General features: G+C 45.4%; 1 protein-coding gene across 3 annotated transcripts in view; it reads left to right on the forward strand.

The window, feature by feature from the left end:
- The window catches only part of LOC138753198 (choline/ethanolamine transporter flvcr2b-like), a 109,060-nt gene that overhangs the window by 3,640 nt on the left and 86,822 nt on the right, over positions 1-18,598 (forward strand). Inside the window, exon 1 of one of the 3 annotated variants that reach the window (XM_069915861.1) lies at positions 4,586-4,770. The exons of the other annotated variants lie outside the window; for them this stretch is intronic. Within the exon in view, the coding sequence (XP_069771962.1) occupies positions 4,660-4,770 (111 nt within the window). The 5' untranslated portion in view covers positions 4,586-4,659. Of the gene's footprint in view, positions 1-4,585; positions 4,771-18,598 lie in introns of those variants that run through there. 3 annotated transcript variants of the gene reach the window in all.

Below are 18,598 nucleotides of genomic sequence, written 5' to 3' on the forward strand. Positions count from 1 at the left end.
TTATAGCAAGTTGTTGGGAATAAGAGAGGCTTCTTTAGATAAAATTTCAAAAATCCTGGGAACAAGAGCTACAGCTTTTAATCTCTGAAGAAACTTGGAATGCAATTTTCAAATGGGTTAATACCTCATCTTTATGTGCCCGCCACTCCCTCCTACAATTTAAAGTAGTCCATAGAACTCGTGACTAAAATGAAACGATCTCGTTTTTATGCGGATTAATCTCCTCGTTGTGATAGATGTAACAATGGAGATGCCTCATTAAGTCTTGGACATGCCAGAGCCTTGTGAGCTATTTCAAACTTTTTCTGCACTTGTTAAAGTTAAATTTAAGCCTAATCCTTTAACTACCTTGTTTGGTATTGTTGGAGACAATAATGTAGTGGTTCCCAACCTTTTACTTTTCACTCACATACCACTTTAAATATTCCCTATGCCATAGTATTCTGTGATTAATAAGGGATTGCTTAAGGTGGTATGTGGGTGGAAAGAAAAAGGTTGAAAACCACTGTTTTAATCATTCTAAATTGATTCGTTATGTGCACAGTTTCATAACTCCAAAGGAAATGGGCTAATGACAATTTTTCTCAAGCAAAATATTTGGGTCCAGAGCAGTGATTCTCAACCTTCCCTTCCCACTCACTTACCACCTTAAGCAATCCCTTACTAATCACAGAATACTTGTGGCATAGGGAATACTTAAAGTGGTATTTGAGTGGAAAGTAAAAGGTTGGGAACCACTGCTCTAATGGCATCTGATTTTCATGTATTAGGTTTTATTTCTTTCATGGCGAGGTGGGTGGTGCTGTTCAGATGGAGGGACATTACCCCACCTACTCGTGCTCAATGGCTACATGACGTCATGTCATGTTTAAACTTGGAGAAGATTAGATGCTCAATTTCTGATTTGTATTCAAAATTTCAAACACTGTGGGGTCCATTTTTTGAATTATTTTTAGTATCTGATTTGATATGAATGCAGAAGAGTTGACTAAAAAGGTAATTTATTACTTTGATCAGGAATTTTTTTCTCTCCTTGCCAAACAGCTTCATTTTTGGTAGTGGGCTTTAATAAAATATTACTGTAATATAATGTGATTGAGAATGTGGGGACCTTGGATGAACTGGTCTGATGTAAGTGCAATGTATTATTTTGAGTTTTCATCTGTTTCTTTATGTACTTTGTATTTTTCAATGTGGAATTTCAATAAAACATTGAAAAAGAAAAAAAGGCGGTTAATTGCCGTCTTTTAATGGCTGTGTAAAAGGGGTACAAGACAGGCACGTGGACGGAAGAAAAATTGTGGGTGTGAAGTAGAGATGGTTGAGTATGTTTATAAAGGTTGGCACAACATTGTGGGCCAAAGGGCCTGGTCTGTGCTAGAATGTTCTATGTCTCCTCTAAACTTTCTTTCACTCACCTTGAGCACATGTCCTCTGGTGAAACCTGGAAAAAGTGGTGGCTGTCCTCTTTCTCAGTGACATAACCAGGTTCTGGACAGCTGATTATTGACGAGGTTGGCCAACCAAATGGGCGAGCTGCACTGGATGTGGAAAGGTTGCAATGGGAAGCATCCTGCACTGCAGAGGGAGGTAGGATGAGCAATCTCGGAGGCCCTGGCCACAACATGTCCAATTCCGGTTGGGGGGGGGGGGGGAGGTGAAGAATGGGAAAATTGCAGATGTTGCACACAAGTTGAAGGAATCATGGTAGCAGTTTATTTGTTAGAAAAGTCCTGGAAATGATCAGGAACAGAATTAACTGCCATGGTCAGCATGGTCAACCTAGTGGCCAGCACAACGCTGTTACAGCGACAGCGACCCCAGTTCGAATCCCACACTGTCTGTAAGGAGTTTGTACGTTCTCCCATGTCTGCGTGGGCTTACTCCGGGTGTTCCAGTTTCTTCCCACAGTTTGAAAAGTACTGGAGGTGTAAATCTATTGGGTGTAAATATGGCAGCACAAGCTCATGGACTGGAATGGGCCTGTTACCATGCTGTACGTCCAAATTTGATTCAGTTGGGCTGGATTATAGAAATGCACCATGAATTTGTTGAGGGCAAACTTGATCCAAGGATTAATGGAAAATTTTTGAGTATCAGAAGGGGAACTTGTGAGGGAAATGTGATGAAAGTTTGAGCACCTGCAAGTGGAAGAAAATCTGTTACAAGGTGCAGAGCCTAGTGTTGGATTTGTTTCTCTGGAAGCGAGTTGTCACACATGACCTTTATTTTGAGTGAGGTGAATTAGATCTTCGTTTAAATTATTTTCCGATAAATCAATTAAATAGGCTCCTGATGATGTTTTATAGAATTATTCAAGCTCACGTTTATTGTCATGAGCTGCTATAGTGGAAATGAATCCTTTTTTGTGCTATCCAGCTCATTAACTCGTACACGTGTAGTAAATAAAATGCAGCGCAATTTGTGGATACGGAGAGATCAGTTGGAACAGAGCAAGGGCAACGCTATTTTACTAGTGTCAGGGGAGTTCTGGAGCCTGTCAGCAGCGAGAACAAACTGTCCTCCAATCTGGTGGGGCGTGATATCACGTGAAACTTCTTCCTGACAGAAGGAGGCTGAAGAGAATGTGGCCCGGGAGGGGCGAGCCTTTTTTCTGTGCTGGCTGATATTTTGCGGCAATGGAAAGTGTAGCTAGTCAATGGTAAAGGTTCCATTATTTTCATGTGAATGTAACATGCATGAAATCCTTTAACTTTGCCGATCGTAAGAGCAGCCGGTCAATGGAGGGAAGGGGGTAGAAGTGGTTGATGTAATGGTCTGAGTTGTTTTCACAAGCCTGCTGTTTCTTTTGGCCTTGAGCAAAGCAGTTCTTGGACCATGCTGGGCTGGATCCTCACAGGATGCTTCCCTTGGACCATCTGTATCAGTTTGTGGAGGGGAATGGAGCAGGCGGAGTTTTACCAAGCTTCTGATTTCCCAGTCTAGAGCACAAGCCCATGCTTTAACTCCTTTCAATCTACCAGCAGAGCTCTGTATTTTCAGAAGTGGAATTGTTCCCCCTCCCTTCCCGAGGGGGAGTGTCTGGTGCACACCGGCTGGGTAGTTGGCTGAAATGTTTGCACGGTGGTGGAGCCTGGAGTGGGCAATGGTGTGGGGAGGTGTTAGGATTCGCTTGTGCAGAAGAAGGAGTATTCCTATCGAGGTTGACGTGGTGGTGAGAAGATATGACGGTAGATTTTTGGAGAAGTCTGGGTCAGAGAATGGCTGCTTATAAATGCAGATGTGAATCAGGGGAATTCTCCAGTTGCAGTGGGCTATGATGCTGAGAGCTGAGTAGATTAATGTTTTGCTGGTCACTGTGGGAACTGGCAGACCTTTAGCCTTGACATGAATGAGCTTGCTGCACCACTCAAGAACACTTTAAAAAATAAAATAAATAAAAATCTGTAGATGGCAGAAATGTTTAAAAAAAAAAAGAAAATACTGGAAATGCTCAGCATGTCGGGGAGAACATCCAAAGAGAAACTGGTTTCGGTCAAATACCTTTCCTCAGAATTGGGACAGGTAGTTTTAAGTTGTAAAGGTGATGACAGGAGACATGGATCGGACAAAATAATGCATGTGATAGATAAGGCTCATAGCGGCAGTTAGCAGGTGAACAGAATCAGAATTTAGTGTCACCAATGTCCTGAAGTTCATTGTGTAGAGGCAGCATCTAAGAAGAGAAAGTGAGGCTATGTCTGTGGTTCATTGTCCATCAGAAATCTGATGGCGGAGGGGAAGAAGCTCTCCCTGTGCTGCTGGGTGTTCGTCTTCAGGCTCCTGTTCCTCCTTCCTAATGGTAGCAGTGAGAAGAGGGCACGGCCTGGGTGGTGGGGGTCTTTAAGGACCCAGGAATTGCTTTCTTAAGACACCGCCTCTGGTAGATGTCTTTTATGGAGTGATGCCCGTGATGGCGCCGGCTGAATTCACAACCTTCTGGAGCTTGTTCCTGTCCTGTGCATTGGCACCTCCACACCAGACAGTGATGCACCCAGCCAGAATTCTCTCCACGGTCCACCTGTAGAAATTTGCAAGAGTTTTCGGTGACATACCAAATCTCCTCAGACACCTCACAAAGTAGAGCTGCTGGTGAGCCTTCTTTGTGATTGAAGCACTGTGGAAGCTCCAGGACAGATCCTCGGAGATGTTGACACCCAGGAATTTGAAGTTCTTGACCCTCTCCACTTCTGAGCCCTCAATGAGGACTGGGTCGTGTTCCCCTGACTCCCTCCTGAAGTCCACAATCATCTTGGTTTTGGTGACATTGAGCATCTGACCATCAGAAACAGGTCCAGAAATAGACCGTTCAGCCCTGTAGTAATGTTGATTAATAAAACCCTCACTTGTAGGCTAAGTGAGGTACTTGTCTGTTAGTAACTTGTCTGAGGTGTTTGTCACAGAGCCCAAATAAATTTTCTTAAGCGGTCTTTATTAACAAACACAAAAGGACTAATGTCCGTAGTAACATTAAATATCAGTAGCGACAACTACTGTTGAAGAAAGTAATGTTTCTTGTGAAATTCTGATTAATCTTAACATTCTAATGTCTGTATAATGTCCATGTAATGGTCGACAGAAATTATCGACGCCTGTCTCACCCTCCTTGGATCACCCAACTGATGACATGCGCAAACCCCCGCGCATCCTCTGTGAAGAATGCGCTGGCTCCAACAGCTGGCTACCAGGGCTGAGCCAACTGTGCATGGCGGCCATGGGAAGAGGCCCACGGACCCAAGGACACCGCCGACGCCTGCACCCAAACCACAGGTGAGGAATGAGCATTTGGCTCTTGCACAGCTCCCTAATTATTATAATGAGATGTAATGTCTCCAATAATAATTACATAATTATACAATCAATTACATTCCAATTATCCAAAATGGTCAGATCCTGCCTAGGTCGGATAAACGTTTTTTGGAGAACTGGTCATTTTTAAAAACAGCCCAGTAGCAAAAGCAAATCACTCGTTACAGTTTTTAAACAACAGCAAACAACAAGCATTAAAATAATGTTGAATTCTCACCAAAAAAAAATGCTGACTGTCACTGATCCCACCAAGGCCCCGCTTGTGCCAGGAGCCTAAGGCCCCAAGTCAATTCGGCTCCAAAAAACTTTTGGATAAATGAGAATTTCTGAATTGTGTTCATCCAAAATTTTTAACAATTAACCACATGACATTCAAACATGACACAGGTCTTCTTTCTTCACTTGCTACAAGGCTAGAGAGTTACCAGCACTTAACCATATAACAATTACAGTATGGAAAGAGGCCATATCGGCCCTTCTAGTCCACACCGATTTAAGTGTGGTTCTTTCGGTGGACTGTATGAAATGACTTGTACCCCAAACTTTAGTCTTGGTCAGACTTTCTTTATTCTGCAGAATAGTAAGTTATCTGCACAGAGCCTCACAGAGATGCTCTCTCTATAAAAACTGGCAGAGAAAACTCAACATGTGTTTCAAAGCTTTCCTTTTGTCTGGTTCAAACATGGGCGGAGTTGCATTTGGCCCAATCAAAAGTTCACACAATACATTCTTACCCAATGCAATTGCTACTAAGTACAAATTCCATTGCTACAGATGATTGACAGCCTCTTATCAGACCTGCTCATTTGATTGGTTCAGAGTAAATTCCTACAGTTGGTCGTCGTGCTAATTGGTCCTTTTGAATTGCCATGCCCGCCTTATAGAATGCTGCAAAACCTAGCTACACTATCGCTAGCTGTTAACCCTTTCCTTTATCAAGTGAAACTTCACTAGTTCCACCTATCTGCTCCCTGTCCATAACCCTCCCATCCATGCATTTATCCAACTTTCTCTTAAATGACAAAATTGACCCTGCTGCAACCACCTCTTCCGGAAGGTCATTCCACTCAACCACCACTCTCTGAGTGAAGAAGCTTCCTCTTGTGTTACTTCTAAAGGTTTTCCCCCAACCTTAACTTATGACCCCTCGTTCCAATCTCTCCTACCCTCAAGGGGAAGAGCCTTGGGGTATAGAAGAAAGAGAAGGGATCTCATAGAAACATATCAAATGCTGAAAGGATTGGACGGAGTAGATGTGAATAAGATGTTTCCCTTGGTGGGTGAATCCAGGACAAGAGGGCATTGTCTTAGAATTAGAAGGCACCCATTTAAACAGAAGTGAGGAGAAATTTCTTTAGCCAGAGGGTTGCGGATTTGTGGAATTTGTTGCCACATCCAGCTGTGAAGGCCTGATCATTGGGGAAGTTTAAGGAGGAGATTGATAGGTATCTAATTAGTCAGGGTATCCAGGGATATGGGGAAAGGCCAGAAGTTGGAATGGTTTAGCTTAGGGTGGAGTTGTGGCACAGACTTGATGGGCCAAAGGGCCTCCTTCTGTTCCTTTATCTTGTGAAAAGCGTGATCTTTACCACCACTCTGCAGTCTGTAGTGGTCAAAGTACAAAACACAAAAACAAGAAATTGGTCAGTTTGTACTTATCAAAGTTCTTCCATCTTTAGGATTCTTGAGGTAAAATGTCGATCAGTAAACCTCAGATCTTCCTCAGAATAGACACAGTTTTCCTTGTGAGTTCAACACGTGGTATGTCTTCAGCATGTTGTTTGGCTTTCTTCCTTCAGCATTTTGCTTCTCAGGAAGAATTTGAACTCTTAGAACCAGATTTTGAAGATTTATTCGATCCTCTTGATTTTAATAAATGATTCTCTTTAACCTTCCCTGCAACAGGTTTGCTCATCCTCTCCTGCAGTTGGTTATAGATAGGGTAAAATTCAAAGGATATTAGTTCGTCAGACTCCTCAGCAACCACAATGTTTGAAGAATCCATTTTGGCCCATGACTCCGTGCTGCCCAATTTACACCCCATTAACCTATATTCCTTGTACATTTTGAAGGATGGGAGGAAACTGGAATCCCCGGGGAAAACCCACACAGACACTGGGAGAACATTAAAACTCCTCAGAGACAGCGCGGGATTTGAACCACGGTCCAATCCTGATTGTTCTGCTAACCACTATCCTAACTGTGTCTGAACAGAGGCTTTAACAGTTTTCTGCTGCTTGTTTGCATCCTTTCCAGTTCCTTGTCCTTTTGGTGAATCTGCATTATTCTAGGATGCTTCAAATTGCATATGTTACAACTAAGTTGCTTCTTTACACAAACAGCCGTAGCATTTTCCCTTTTTTTTTTAGAAAGAAGCGATCTTCTCATTATTGCTCCTTCTCTTTCAACTGTGAACTCATTTCCAAAGCATGTTCCCTGTCACAGCTCTTCTCAGCAGGAGGAAACTCCTTTAGTTACTTCATCCTTTTCCTTCTTTATAATGGACACAGTAGTGGCAAAGTTCTCCTTTTCAATTTTGGGCTGGGCTGGCAGTTGGATCACCTTGCATCTTTCCTCACTGTTAGAGTGTCCTTGATATTTCCAAATACTGGTACAGTTGTGATCCACGCGTGCCATTCAAGGACATATTTTGTCTGAAGTTTACAAACTCTTGTTCTCCACAAATCCTTCCGCCGACAAGGCAATTTGCTTGTGAAGATTAACCGATTAAATTAAGCTCGTGCATGCAGTCGATATCTTCATGGCATTACAACCTCCTCAGAAAAAGGTGTTCACTTGTAAAGCCTTTACATCCTCTGATTTTAACCATGAAAGAAACTTCTCCACACAAGTCCTGGTAATTTTATGCTCTTTGCCAAAATGATCTTGTCGTAATACCTTTGCCGCAGCGAAATCCCTTTCTGGGTCCGTAGGTGGGCAACTCCTCGCCAGTTCCTTTGGCTGTTCCCCAGTGATCCATTCCAGGTAATAAAGACAATCTGATGTTTTTACTCTCACTTTCAATGTTATGTTCGAAAGATCTAATGAATGCTTGGTACTGAAGTGGATTTCCGTTAAACTTGAATCTCCTTGGGTAAGGAACGGAGACCTATTTGCTGCATTAACAAAACAGCCCTTTCATTTTGTTTTGCCACGATTGACAAGGTATTGTCTTGTTCACCACAGCTTAAAGCTGGTTCTGCAGATGAAAACCTCTACATGTTCTCTCTGATTTTTATTACCTGATGGAAGTGACTAGAATTTTGGCTGGATAGATTGAAATCCGCTCATATCTCTGTCCAAGGGGGTTATTATTGGTGTTCAAGTCCCTGTTCGGGGAGGATTTGTCCATGTGCATTCATGCCTTGTGACCGTGGTACAAACAGTTCTGCCTTGGCATCAAATGTTCTCATTTCATGTGATAACTTCCTACCATCAGATGTCCTAGGCGGGTCGCTTCGAACAACAGAACCTTTTAAACTTGGCAATGCCTGCACTTCTGCCTTCTTTGCAACAACTTGATTTCACATCCAATTGGCCCCTTTTACTCCTTAGATCCCAGCTCTCTCACCCCCGGCCCCTGCACTGGCTGCTTCCCCCCCCCCACCCCACCACCCAGCCCTCTAAGGTGTATTTCTCATCAAGCACAACCCAACCTAAGCCCTTGTATATTGAGATGAAGCGTGGGAAGCCCTGGAGCTCACTGTGGAACTTCTTTTGCATCTCCTGCTTCCAGCATTTGACGCACTGTCTTCTGGATTTGCTTCTGGTGTGTCAGTTTGTTGCTCGGAAATCTGACTCCTTTTCAAATTTGAATTGTGCATCTTCTTTTCTATCCTCCTCGCCGAAATTTTGTGACACCTCTGTAGCCATTTCCGCAGCACTGTCGTTATCTGAGGTGCTTTCGCGGAGTCTTTAATTGCCAGCTTGACTGTAGCGACGAGAGTTCTTTTATCACTGGCTGTACCTAGCCCCTGTTGGCCCAGTTCTTTCGTAAGATCTGCCTTTTCAGGCTTGGATGTGTTGTGACTTAGTGTGGAGTCTTAAAACAGCAGTGGCTATTTTGCCCACGTCCATCTTGCTGCTGAGTTTTCAGCATGAAATACATGCAAACTGTACTGTTGTCAGGAAGCAAAACTCCACTACAACATCCATAATTTATATCACAAATTTGCAAGAAACCGTTTCACCAACAGGTCAATAAAATCTTCTTCTCGCAGATTAGAAATTTCAAACTCTTTTTTTCTGACCACTGCTCAGGACGATGGATGTGGATTACAAACTGAGAAGCAACTCCGCATTTCTGAAATGTCACTGCATTGCTTTCAGTACAATGTGATTTTCCCTTACAGCTGTCCACATGTTCCATTAAAGACTGTCGACTAATTGTAGGGACTTCGATCAGTAAATAGTTGCTTGGTGTTTGTGATGTGTTTCTTTAATGAATTTGTAATGAAGCCCTAATGAATATTCTCAAGCAGCCTTCATTAACAAACACAAAAGATCTGGCGTCGGTCGTATCATTCAATATCAACAGCAAAAACAACTTTTGTAGAAGAAACATTCTAGAAAAATACCATTATATAAAAAAAATTCTATTGTTCTAACAACTGTGTAACGGGCGACAGAAATGATCAACGCCTAACTTACCCTCTTCTGATTGCCCAACTGATGGAGTGGGCTAAGGAACCTACCTTTCCACGTACACAACCCCTCGTGCGCGCTCCTTGAAGAACATGCTGGCCCTGGCTCCAGCCGCTTGCTGCCAGGGCTGAGCCAATTGCTCGGGCGCCAGGTCCTCCAAGGTGCCTGCGCGCTAGCTGAAGCCGCCACCAGGGCTGGGCCAACAGTGCATGCGCAGCCACAGGAGGAGGCTCACGGACCCCGGGACACCCCCTGCCAAACCGCACATAAGGAATGAGCCTTTGGCTCTTGTACAGCCCATTGAGGCTGCTCCGCCATTCAATCAGGAGTTGATCCATTTCCCCTTTGCCCAGCCTTCTCCCCACATTGGGAGACTGATGAGTTTGTCTTGGAGCAGCTTCCTGGCTAATGATTAACAACACTTGTTTGTGCCAACCTTTAATCTGTTCTGTCACAACCCCTCCCTGATAACCACTTCTGGTTGACTTTTGAAACTTGTTAATTGCCATTTTCTGAGTGTCAAGGTCTCTTGCAAAACCATAAACTAGTACAAGAAACAAATGCAAATATTGGTGAGCTGACCCTGGAGGCCATTACAACGGAGAAATCACCGGGGCCTGATGAAGTGCATCGTCATATCTTGTGGGATGCCAGGGAAGGAATTGTGGAGGTCCTTGCTGAGATATTGATATCATCTTTGGCTATGGGCAAAGTGTAGAAGAATGGAGGGTGGCAAATGTGCTCTTATTTATAAAGGGCAAGGCAGCTACATCAGTGGTGGGAAAAATTGCTGGAGGAGGTTGTGATGGACAGGATCTGTCAGTGATTGGGTCGTCAGGGACTTATTGGAGCTAGTCAGCATGGATTGTGTACATGGTAGATCATATTTCACTAATCTGAGTTTTTTGAAACAACATTACAGGAAGGACATGAAAGCTATGGAGAGGGAACAGAGGAGATTTAACAGGTTGCCTGTATTGGAGAACATGCTTCATGATGCAAGGTTAACAGAGTTGGAGCTTTTCTCTGGAGTGAAGAGGTTGAGAGACTTAATAGAGGTCTACAAGATTGAGAGGCATAGATAGGGTGGACTGCTAGCACCTGTTTCCCAGGGTGGCATCAGCAAACACCAGGGATCATTTGTACAAAGTGAAGGGAGGAAGGTTTAGGGGAGATGTCAGGGATACATTTTTTTTTTACACAGAGTGGTGGGTGCCTGGAATGCCTTGCAGGGATGGTGGTGGAGGCTGGAACAATAGGGGACATTTAAGGATCTCTTAAACAAGTGCATGAATGGAAGAAAAATAGAGGGTTATGGGTGTGAGGTAGGGAAGGTTTATGTAGTAGAGAAGGTTTGTATAGGTTGCAGAATATCGTGGGCCATAGGGCCTGTACTGTCCTATAATGTTCCATGTAACAGGATTGAGGAGATGACAGAGGATGTTGTATCACTGGATTTTAGAAAAGCCCTTGGCAGGTTAGATCATGAGGAGCTGGCCTGCTAGATTCCAAAATGGCTCGAGAGTGAGCAGAGGGGAGTAGTGGAAGAATGTTTATCTGACTGGAGGACTGTGTCCAGTGGTGTTCTGCATGAGTCTGTGCTGGGTCCATTGCTGTTTGTCATCTGTATTAATGATTTGAATGGCAATATGGTTAATGTGATTAGCAAATTTGTGTTGGACACCAAAATGGGTGGTGGTATGGTCAGTGAGGGGGTGGATATGTGGGTTTACAGCAGGATCTAGATCAGTTGGGAAGCTGGGCCAAGGAGTGGCAAATGGAGTTTAACTCTGACAAGAGTAAGGTGTTGCTCTTTGGTAGATCAAAGCAGGGAATTGTCAGTCCCTGGAGAGTATGGTGGAACAGAAAGACCCGGGTGCAAGGGTAGAGATACCTGGACATGTCAACTCTGGTGAGAATGGCATTTGACACGCTGGCCTTCATTGAGCAGTATATAGAATGGGACCTTGTAATCCAGCTATACATGGCATTGATGAGATGATGCCAAGTACTGGGTGAGCAGCAGATGCTGCCTTGTTCTGAGGAAAGAGCGGATGGGTGCAAGTGAACCCTCGGCCAGGTTGCCACCATCTTATTGAACGATGGGGCAGATACCTCCTCCTGTTTTTGTGTTACAGTTCTGGTCGCTCAGTTAGAGGCAGGACATGAGCAAATTGGAAGGGTGCAGAGAGGATTGATGAGATGTTGCTGGGATTTGAGGGGTCAAGTTCTAGGAAAGGCAGGCTTCAGAGAACCTCTGGAATGTGCTGCCATAAGCAGATGGACTGAAGGCAGAGATTGATGAGTATCTGAATAATCAGGCTATCAAAGATAATGGGGGAAAACTCCGGGGAGTGGGGCGGAGAGAGAAAATAGATCACCTCACAATGGAATGGTGGGGCAGACTCAATGGGTTGAATAGCCTGTTTCTGCTCCAATATCTTGTGGTCTTTCTTTCCTTGAGATGAGGCTGAGTGGTGAACTTATAAAGGTTTACAAAATCATGAATAACTCTGATAAAGGGAATTCCCCAGGGTAGATGGCTCTTGAATGAGAGTGCATGGGTTGAAGGTGAGAGGGAGAGATTTAGGAGGTATCTGAGAGGCAAACATTCACTGAGAGGGTGGTCTGTGTGTGGAACGAGCTGCCGGTCATTCACTGAGAGGGTGCTCTGTGTGTGGAACAAGCTGCCGGTCATTCACTGAGAGGGTGGTCAGTGTGGAACGAGCTGCCGATCATTCACTGAAAGGGTGGTCTGTGTGGAATGAGCTGCCTGTCATTCACTGAGAGGGTGGTCTGTGTGTGGAACGAGCTGCTGGTCATTCACTGAGAGGGTGGTCTGTGTGTGGAACGAGCTGCCTGTCATTCACTGAGAGGGTGGTTTGTGTGTGGAATGAGCTGCTGGTCATTCACTGAGAGGGTGGTCTGTGTGTGGAACGAGCTGCCTGTCATTCATTGAGAGGGTGGTTTGTGTGTGGAATGAGCTGCCGGTCATTCATTGAGAGGATGGTCTGTGTGGAATGAGCTGCCTGTCATTCACTGAGAGGGTGTTCTGTGTGGAATGAGCTGCAGGAGTTGGCTGGTATCTACCTGAAGGATGGTCAGGCAGTGGAGAAGTTGGGAGAAAGGGATGAGTCTTGTGAAAGTGAAGATAAGTGGGTTGTAATGACAGGAGGGAGACTGTGATGTTTAGGTTGGTTGTGGAGTAGAGGTACCGCACGGTTGGCAGTCTCTTCAATCTGAAGCGCCTGCAAGCTCACACCAAGACACAAGAGAAACTTGTCCGTGAACTACTCTTTGCAGACGATGCCGCTTTAGTTGCCCATTCAGAGCCAGCTCTTCAGTGCTTGACGTCCTGTTTTGCGGAAACTGCCAAAATGTTTGGCCTGGAAGTCAGCCTGAAGAAAACTGAGGTCCTCCATCAGCCAGCTCCCCACCATGACTACCAGCCCCCCCACATCTCCATCGGGCACACAAAACTCAAAACGGTCAACCAGTTTACCTATCTCGGCTGCACCATTTCATCAGATACAAGGATTGACAACGAGATAGACAACAGACTCGCCAAGGCAAATAGTGCCTTTGGAAGACTACACAAAAGAGTCTGGAAAAACAACTAACTGAAAAACCTCACAAAGATAAACGTATACAGAGCCGTTGTCATACCCACACTCCTGTTCGGCTCCGAATCATGGGTCCTCTACTGGCAACACCTACGGCTCCTAGAACGCTTCCACCAGCGTTGTCTCCGCTCCATCCTCAACATTCATTGGAGCGCTTTCATCCCTAACGTCGAAGTACTCGAGATGGCAGAGGTCGACAGCATTGTGTCCACGCTGCTGAAGATCCAGCTGCGCTGGGTGGGTCACGTCTCCAGAATGGAGGACCATCGCCTTCCCAAGATCGTGTTATATGGCGAGCTCTCCACTGGCCACCGTGACAGAGGTGCACCAAAGAAAAGGTACAAGGACTGCCTAAAGAAATCTCTTGGTGCCTGCCACATTGACCACCGCCAGTGGGCTGATATCGCCTCAAACCGTGCATCTTGGTGCCTCACAGTTCGGCGGGCAGCAACCTCCTTTGAAGAAGACCGCAGAGCCCACCTCACTGACAAAAGGCAAAGGAGGAAAAACCCAACACCCAACCCCAACCAACCAATTTTGCCCTGCAACCGTGTCTGCCTGTCCCGCATCGGACTTGTCAGCCACAAACGAGCCTGCAGCTGACGTGGACATTTACCCCCTCCATAAATCTTCGTCCGCCAAGCCAAAGAAGAAGGAGTAGAGGAGCATTTGTTTGCCACTCTGTACGAGGATATTCCAGAAGCACGAGAAATGTGCGAGGTGGTTCATTGTGATGGGACAAATTAGAAGACAGAATACACGGTGATGGGAGGATCCGAGCCTTGTGGACAAGCTGAGAGATCTTGGGGTCCATGTCTACAGGGCACTCAAAGCTGCTTTCCAGGTTGATGGCGTGGTCAAGGTGGCGTATGGTGTGTTGGGCTTCATTAACTGTGCAGTCGAGTTCAGGAGCCAGAAGGTAATGTTGCAGCCCTACAACACCTTGGTGATCCCCTCTTGGAATGTGGTGTTCCGACTCGCCATCTCACCACAGGAAGGATGAGGATGCAGAGGAGATTTCTTGGGATGTTGCCTGGATTGGAGAGCGAGCCTTGTGAGGAGGGGTTGAGTGGTCATTTCTCCTTGGATTGATGGAAGATGAGAGGCATTGATCGTGTGGATGGCCAGAGGCTTTTCCCCAGGGCTGAAATGGTTAACACCAGGGGGTCTTGTTTTAAGGTTCTTGGGAGTAAGTACAGGGAGGATGTAGAGGTAAGTTCCTCACACAGAGAGGGGTGGGTGCATGGAATGCACTGCCAACAATGGTGGTGGAGGAGGCAGGGACAGTACAATCCTGTAAGAGACAGTTAGACAAGTACATGGAACTGAGAAAAGTGGAGGGTTCTGAGTAGGTAATTTTGATGGCACGACACTGGGTGAAGGGCCTGGACTGTGTGGTAGGTTTCTCTGTTCTATGTGATGCTTCACAGTGAAAGGGTGTAAAACTTTGGTCGACGACTCTGATTGCGTTAGTGTTGGCTGTGACCTCCCTGGTGTTAAGAGGCTTGGATCGAGTAGTTTCTCTGATGCATCCAAGAGAGTCTCTTCAAATTGTATGTAGATGAGAGAAGGACCATACAGGCCCTGTTCTGGGACAGGAGGCTGGCTAGGTGATTGGGCACTCATTGGGAAAGTGTGCAACACATAAATATGCTGGCAAAACTCAGCAGGTCACAGAGCATCTAGGGTGTAAAGAGTAACTAACATGAGCCCTTTGTCAAGGTATGAGTAGCAGCAGGTGTTTTGAATATAATGGTAAGGTTGGTGGAGAGGAGAAGGGGCAGGGGGAGGGGCACATCGGCATGTCTCTCCATTGCCTCATGAATCTTGCAAATTGGAGGAACAATGCCGAATATTCCAGATGGTGGTAATATCGACTTTTCCTGCTCAAACTCCTTGGACTCTAAACACAAACTCCCTCCTTGATCTTCTCCCTAGTGCTTCATAGGCCCGTCCCTCGTTTCCCCTTTCCCCACCCCTCTCAATGAAAATGACTGAGCTGCTGTAGTGGACCTATGGAGTGGAGATGGTGCTCCTGCGGAGTCCAGCCGCCCAGTCCCACTGCAATCATCTCTGTACAGGCTCCGTACGAAATGATAAAGGAGCAGACTGCAGTTTATTTCAAAATTCTGAGACCACGGGATCTGTGCCCAAGATGGCAGCCCCCGTGATCAACAACAGCCATGAGGGGTTGTAGACTCTGAGGAAGCAGAGGACTGGCGCTGGGCGCCCCTCCCCCGTTTGAGAAGAAGCCAGAGATGACCACGACTGTGGACTAATGAGGGGCTCTGAGGCTGAAGAACACACAGGCCGTGAACTGTTGGCGACTCGAGGCGAGGAACGCGCTCGGGCTCCTGGTGACTGCGATCGAAGGGTTCACACCAGGCAGCTGCAGACTGGCTCGAGGGGCATCAGTTATGGGAACTGGGATGTGAGAGGGTGACGAGGGTGCTGAAGGGTTCCTGATAGTGTTGGAGGTTTGGAGCTGGAGTGGCTGATGGTTTGGACTGGACTCTGGCTATGAGGGATGGAGGCGAATCTACTCATACTCGGTGACTCTGGGGGGGTGGATTCTATTTTGCTTCTTTCTCCGATTAAGAGGCGGTTCAGGCAATTTCAGTCGATGTCGAATCTGTCCGTCGCATTTTGCGTAATATTGCTCAGTCTCTGTTACATGGCAATGAAAGACTCTGGTCTCCTTTCCTTCAGGTCACCACGCCCTTCCCCCTCCATTCAGACCTCTCCCCTCCCCCATCACCTCAGCTTTTTTTCTCTTCTGCCCTCCACCCATATCCACATAACCTCTTGTTGGCCAGTGCCCCTCCTGGTCTCCCTTCTTCCATTCTCTCCTCATGTTTCAAGATAGTTTGAATGTGGATAAATCTGGACTGGGTGGGAACGTATTAAACTGATGTGATAAGGACCAGAGCTGGGTGGAATTAATTGGGAACATCTGTTACTGGGCAAGTTCGCGATTGATGTGTGGGATCTACTTGACTAGCTGTTGAGTGTTCAGGAGGGGATTGTTCTAGTAAGGGAGAAGGATGAGGAGGCCAAGATCAGGGAACTTTGGATGGTGAGAGAGGATGTGTATTTGATCTTTAAAAAATATAGAAGCACATGTCAGTTTGGGAGTGTGAATGCCAGGTGGGGCCTGTGAAGACTATAAAGATGTCATGAAAGTGCTCAAACAGGAGATTAGAAAGGCCAAAAGGGGTCATGAAAGGTCCTTGGTGATTTGGAAATAATCCCAAAGCATTTTATATTCCTATGAAGCACTAGGGAGAAGATCAAGGAGGGAGTTTGTGTTTAGAATCCAAGGATAAGGGTGAGGTACTAAATGAACTTTGTGTTGGTGTTGTTCATGGAGAAATACATTGGAGATGGGGCGAGCAGTGTGAGGATAATGATGTGTTGGAGCATCGAGATCAAGAAGGGGGTATATTAAAGTGGTAAGTCCCCATGGCCTGATGGGATATAACCATATAACAATTACAGTATAGAAACAGGCCATCTCATCCCCTCTAGTCCGCACTGATTTAAGTGAACTCCACTAGTCCCACCTTCCTGCTCCCTCTCCATAACCCACCAGTCCCCTCACATCCATGCACTCATCCAACCTCTTAAATGACAAAATTGACCCTGCTGCAACCACCTCTTCCGGAAGATCATTCTACTCAGCCACCCCTCTCTGAGTGAAAAAGCCCCCTCTTATGTTAACTCTAAAATTTTGCCCCTAACCCTTAACTTATGACCCCTCGTTCCAATCTCACCTACCCTCAAGGGGAAGAGCCTATTCCCATCTACTCTATCAAATTCCCCCTCAACTTTCTATGCTCCAATGAATAAAGACTCAATTTTTCTTTGTATTCTCCCAGGGTCTTGGAAGTAGCAAGAGGGGAGGTTGTTCAGACCATGATAAAGATCTTTACATACTCACTAGCATTAGTTAAAATGCAGAACTGCAGAGTAGCCAATGTTGTTCCTTTGTTCAAGAATGGAGATGGATCACATCTTACAAAGTTGAGTTTGTGAGGAGATGACCAAGATGATTAACAGTGGGTGTTGTTTACATGGACCTCACTGAGACATGTGACACAGACCCTCCTGGTGGGCTGATCTAAAGGTAAAGATGCATGGGATTCACAGTGAATTGATAAATTGGATGCAGAATTTGCTTGCCTTATGAAGGCAAGGTTGTGTTGGAGGGGTGCTGCTCTGAGGGGATTGGTGGTGTTGGTGATATACCGGGTCCTCCATAATGTTTGGGACAAAGACATTTTTTCCTCCATTTGCCCCTGTGCTCCACAGTTTTAAATTTGTAATCAATCCACTCACATGGGATTAACGAGGAAGTATCTGCGAACAGTCGTCATTGACACATCCACACCTATCTCCTGAAGACTGCTTTTGGGGATTTTTCTTCATTCTGATGGGGAGTTTCTCTGTCATCAGTAGTGGAGTCTTCCTTGGATACCAGTCCCTTTGTGATTATTGAGCTCACCAGAATGATTTTTATTAATGATGTTCCAAACTGTTGATTTTGGGAATCCTAAGGTTTGGGCAATGTCTCTGACTGTTTTCTTGTTGTTGTTCAGCCTCATAATGGCTTTGTTGACTTTCATTGGAATATCTCTGGTCCTCATGTTGAAAAATGGCAACTACAGACTCCAACAAAAGTGATCAAAGGTCTAGAAGGAAGCCCAGCTCTCTGATACCTGCACCAATGAAGCAATTAAACATGCCCAGGTCTCACAAACACCCGTGAAGCCAAATGTCCCAAACATTACAGTGCCTGGAAATAAGGGATCTATGTGTAAAAGGTGCGGTCATTTCTGCATGGTCAAATCAAAATGCCTACAAATAACCCTGAATAAAGTCTGGAATGTGAACGTTAATCCCATGTGAATTGATTGATTACAAATTTAAAACTGTGGAGCACAGGGGCAAATGGAGGAAAAAATGTCTTTGTCCCAAACATTATGGAGGGCCCTGTATATAAATGACTTGGATGAAAAAGTAGGATTTGGGTTGATAAGTTTGCAGATTAGACAAAGATTGGAGTTGTGGACAGTGTAGAGAGTTATCGAGGAATAGAACCAGATATGTATTAGTAGTAGATATGGGCAGAGAAATGACAGATGGAGTTTAATGTGAGCAAGTGAAAGGTGTTGCCCTTGGGGAGGTCAACAGTCAGAGGAACGGGCAGTAATAGCAAGACTGTGAACAACATTGATGTGCAGGGGGATCTGGAGGTTGCGGTCTGTAGCTCCCTGACAACAACCACACAACTCGATAGGTTGGGAAAGATAATGTCTGGTATCTTGTCTTCATTGGTCAGGGCACTGAGGAAGGAAGGAATTTGTGTTGCAGCTATAAATGAAGTGGTGGTTATCCCCTACTGTTAGTTCTGGTTGCCCCTTCCCGGGAAAGATGTGGAGACTATGGGATGGGTATGAATGACATTTCCCAGGATGTCACCTGGATTCGAGGGTAGGAGCCAGGAGATGTTGCTTTCTCTG

This window comes from Narcine bancroftii, chromosome 2 (assembly GCF_036971445.1).
Source record: "Narcine bancroftii isolate sNarBan1 chromosome 2, sNarBan1.hap1, whole genome shotgun sequence".
NCBI classification, from domain to species: domain Eukaryota; kingdom Metazoa; phylum Chordata; class Chondrichthyes; order Torpediniformes; family Narcinidae; genus Narcine; species Narcine bancroftii.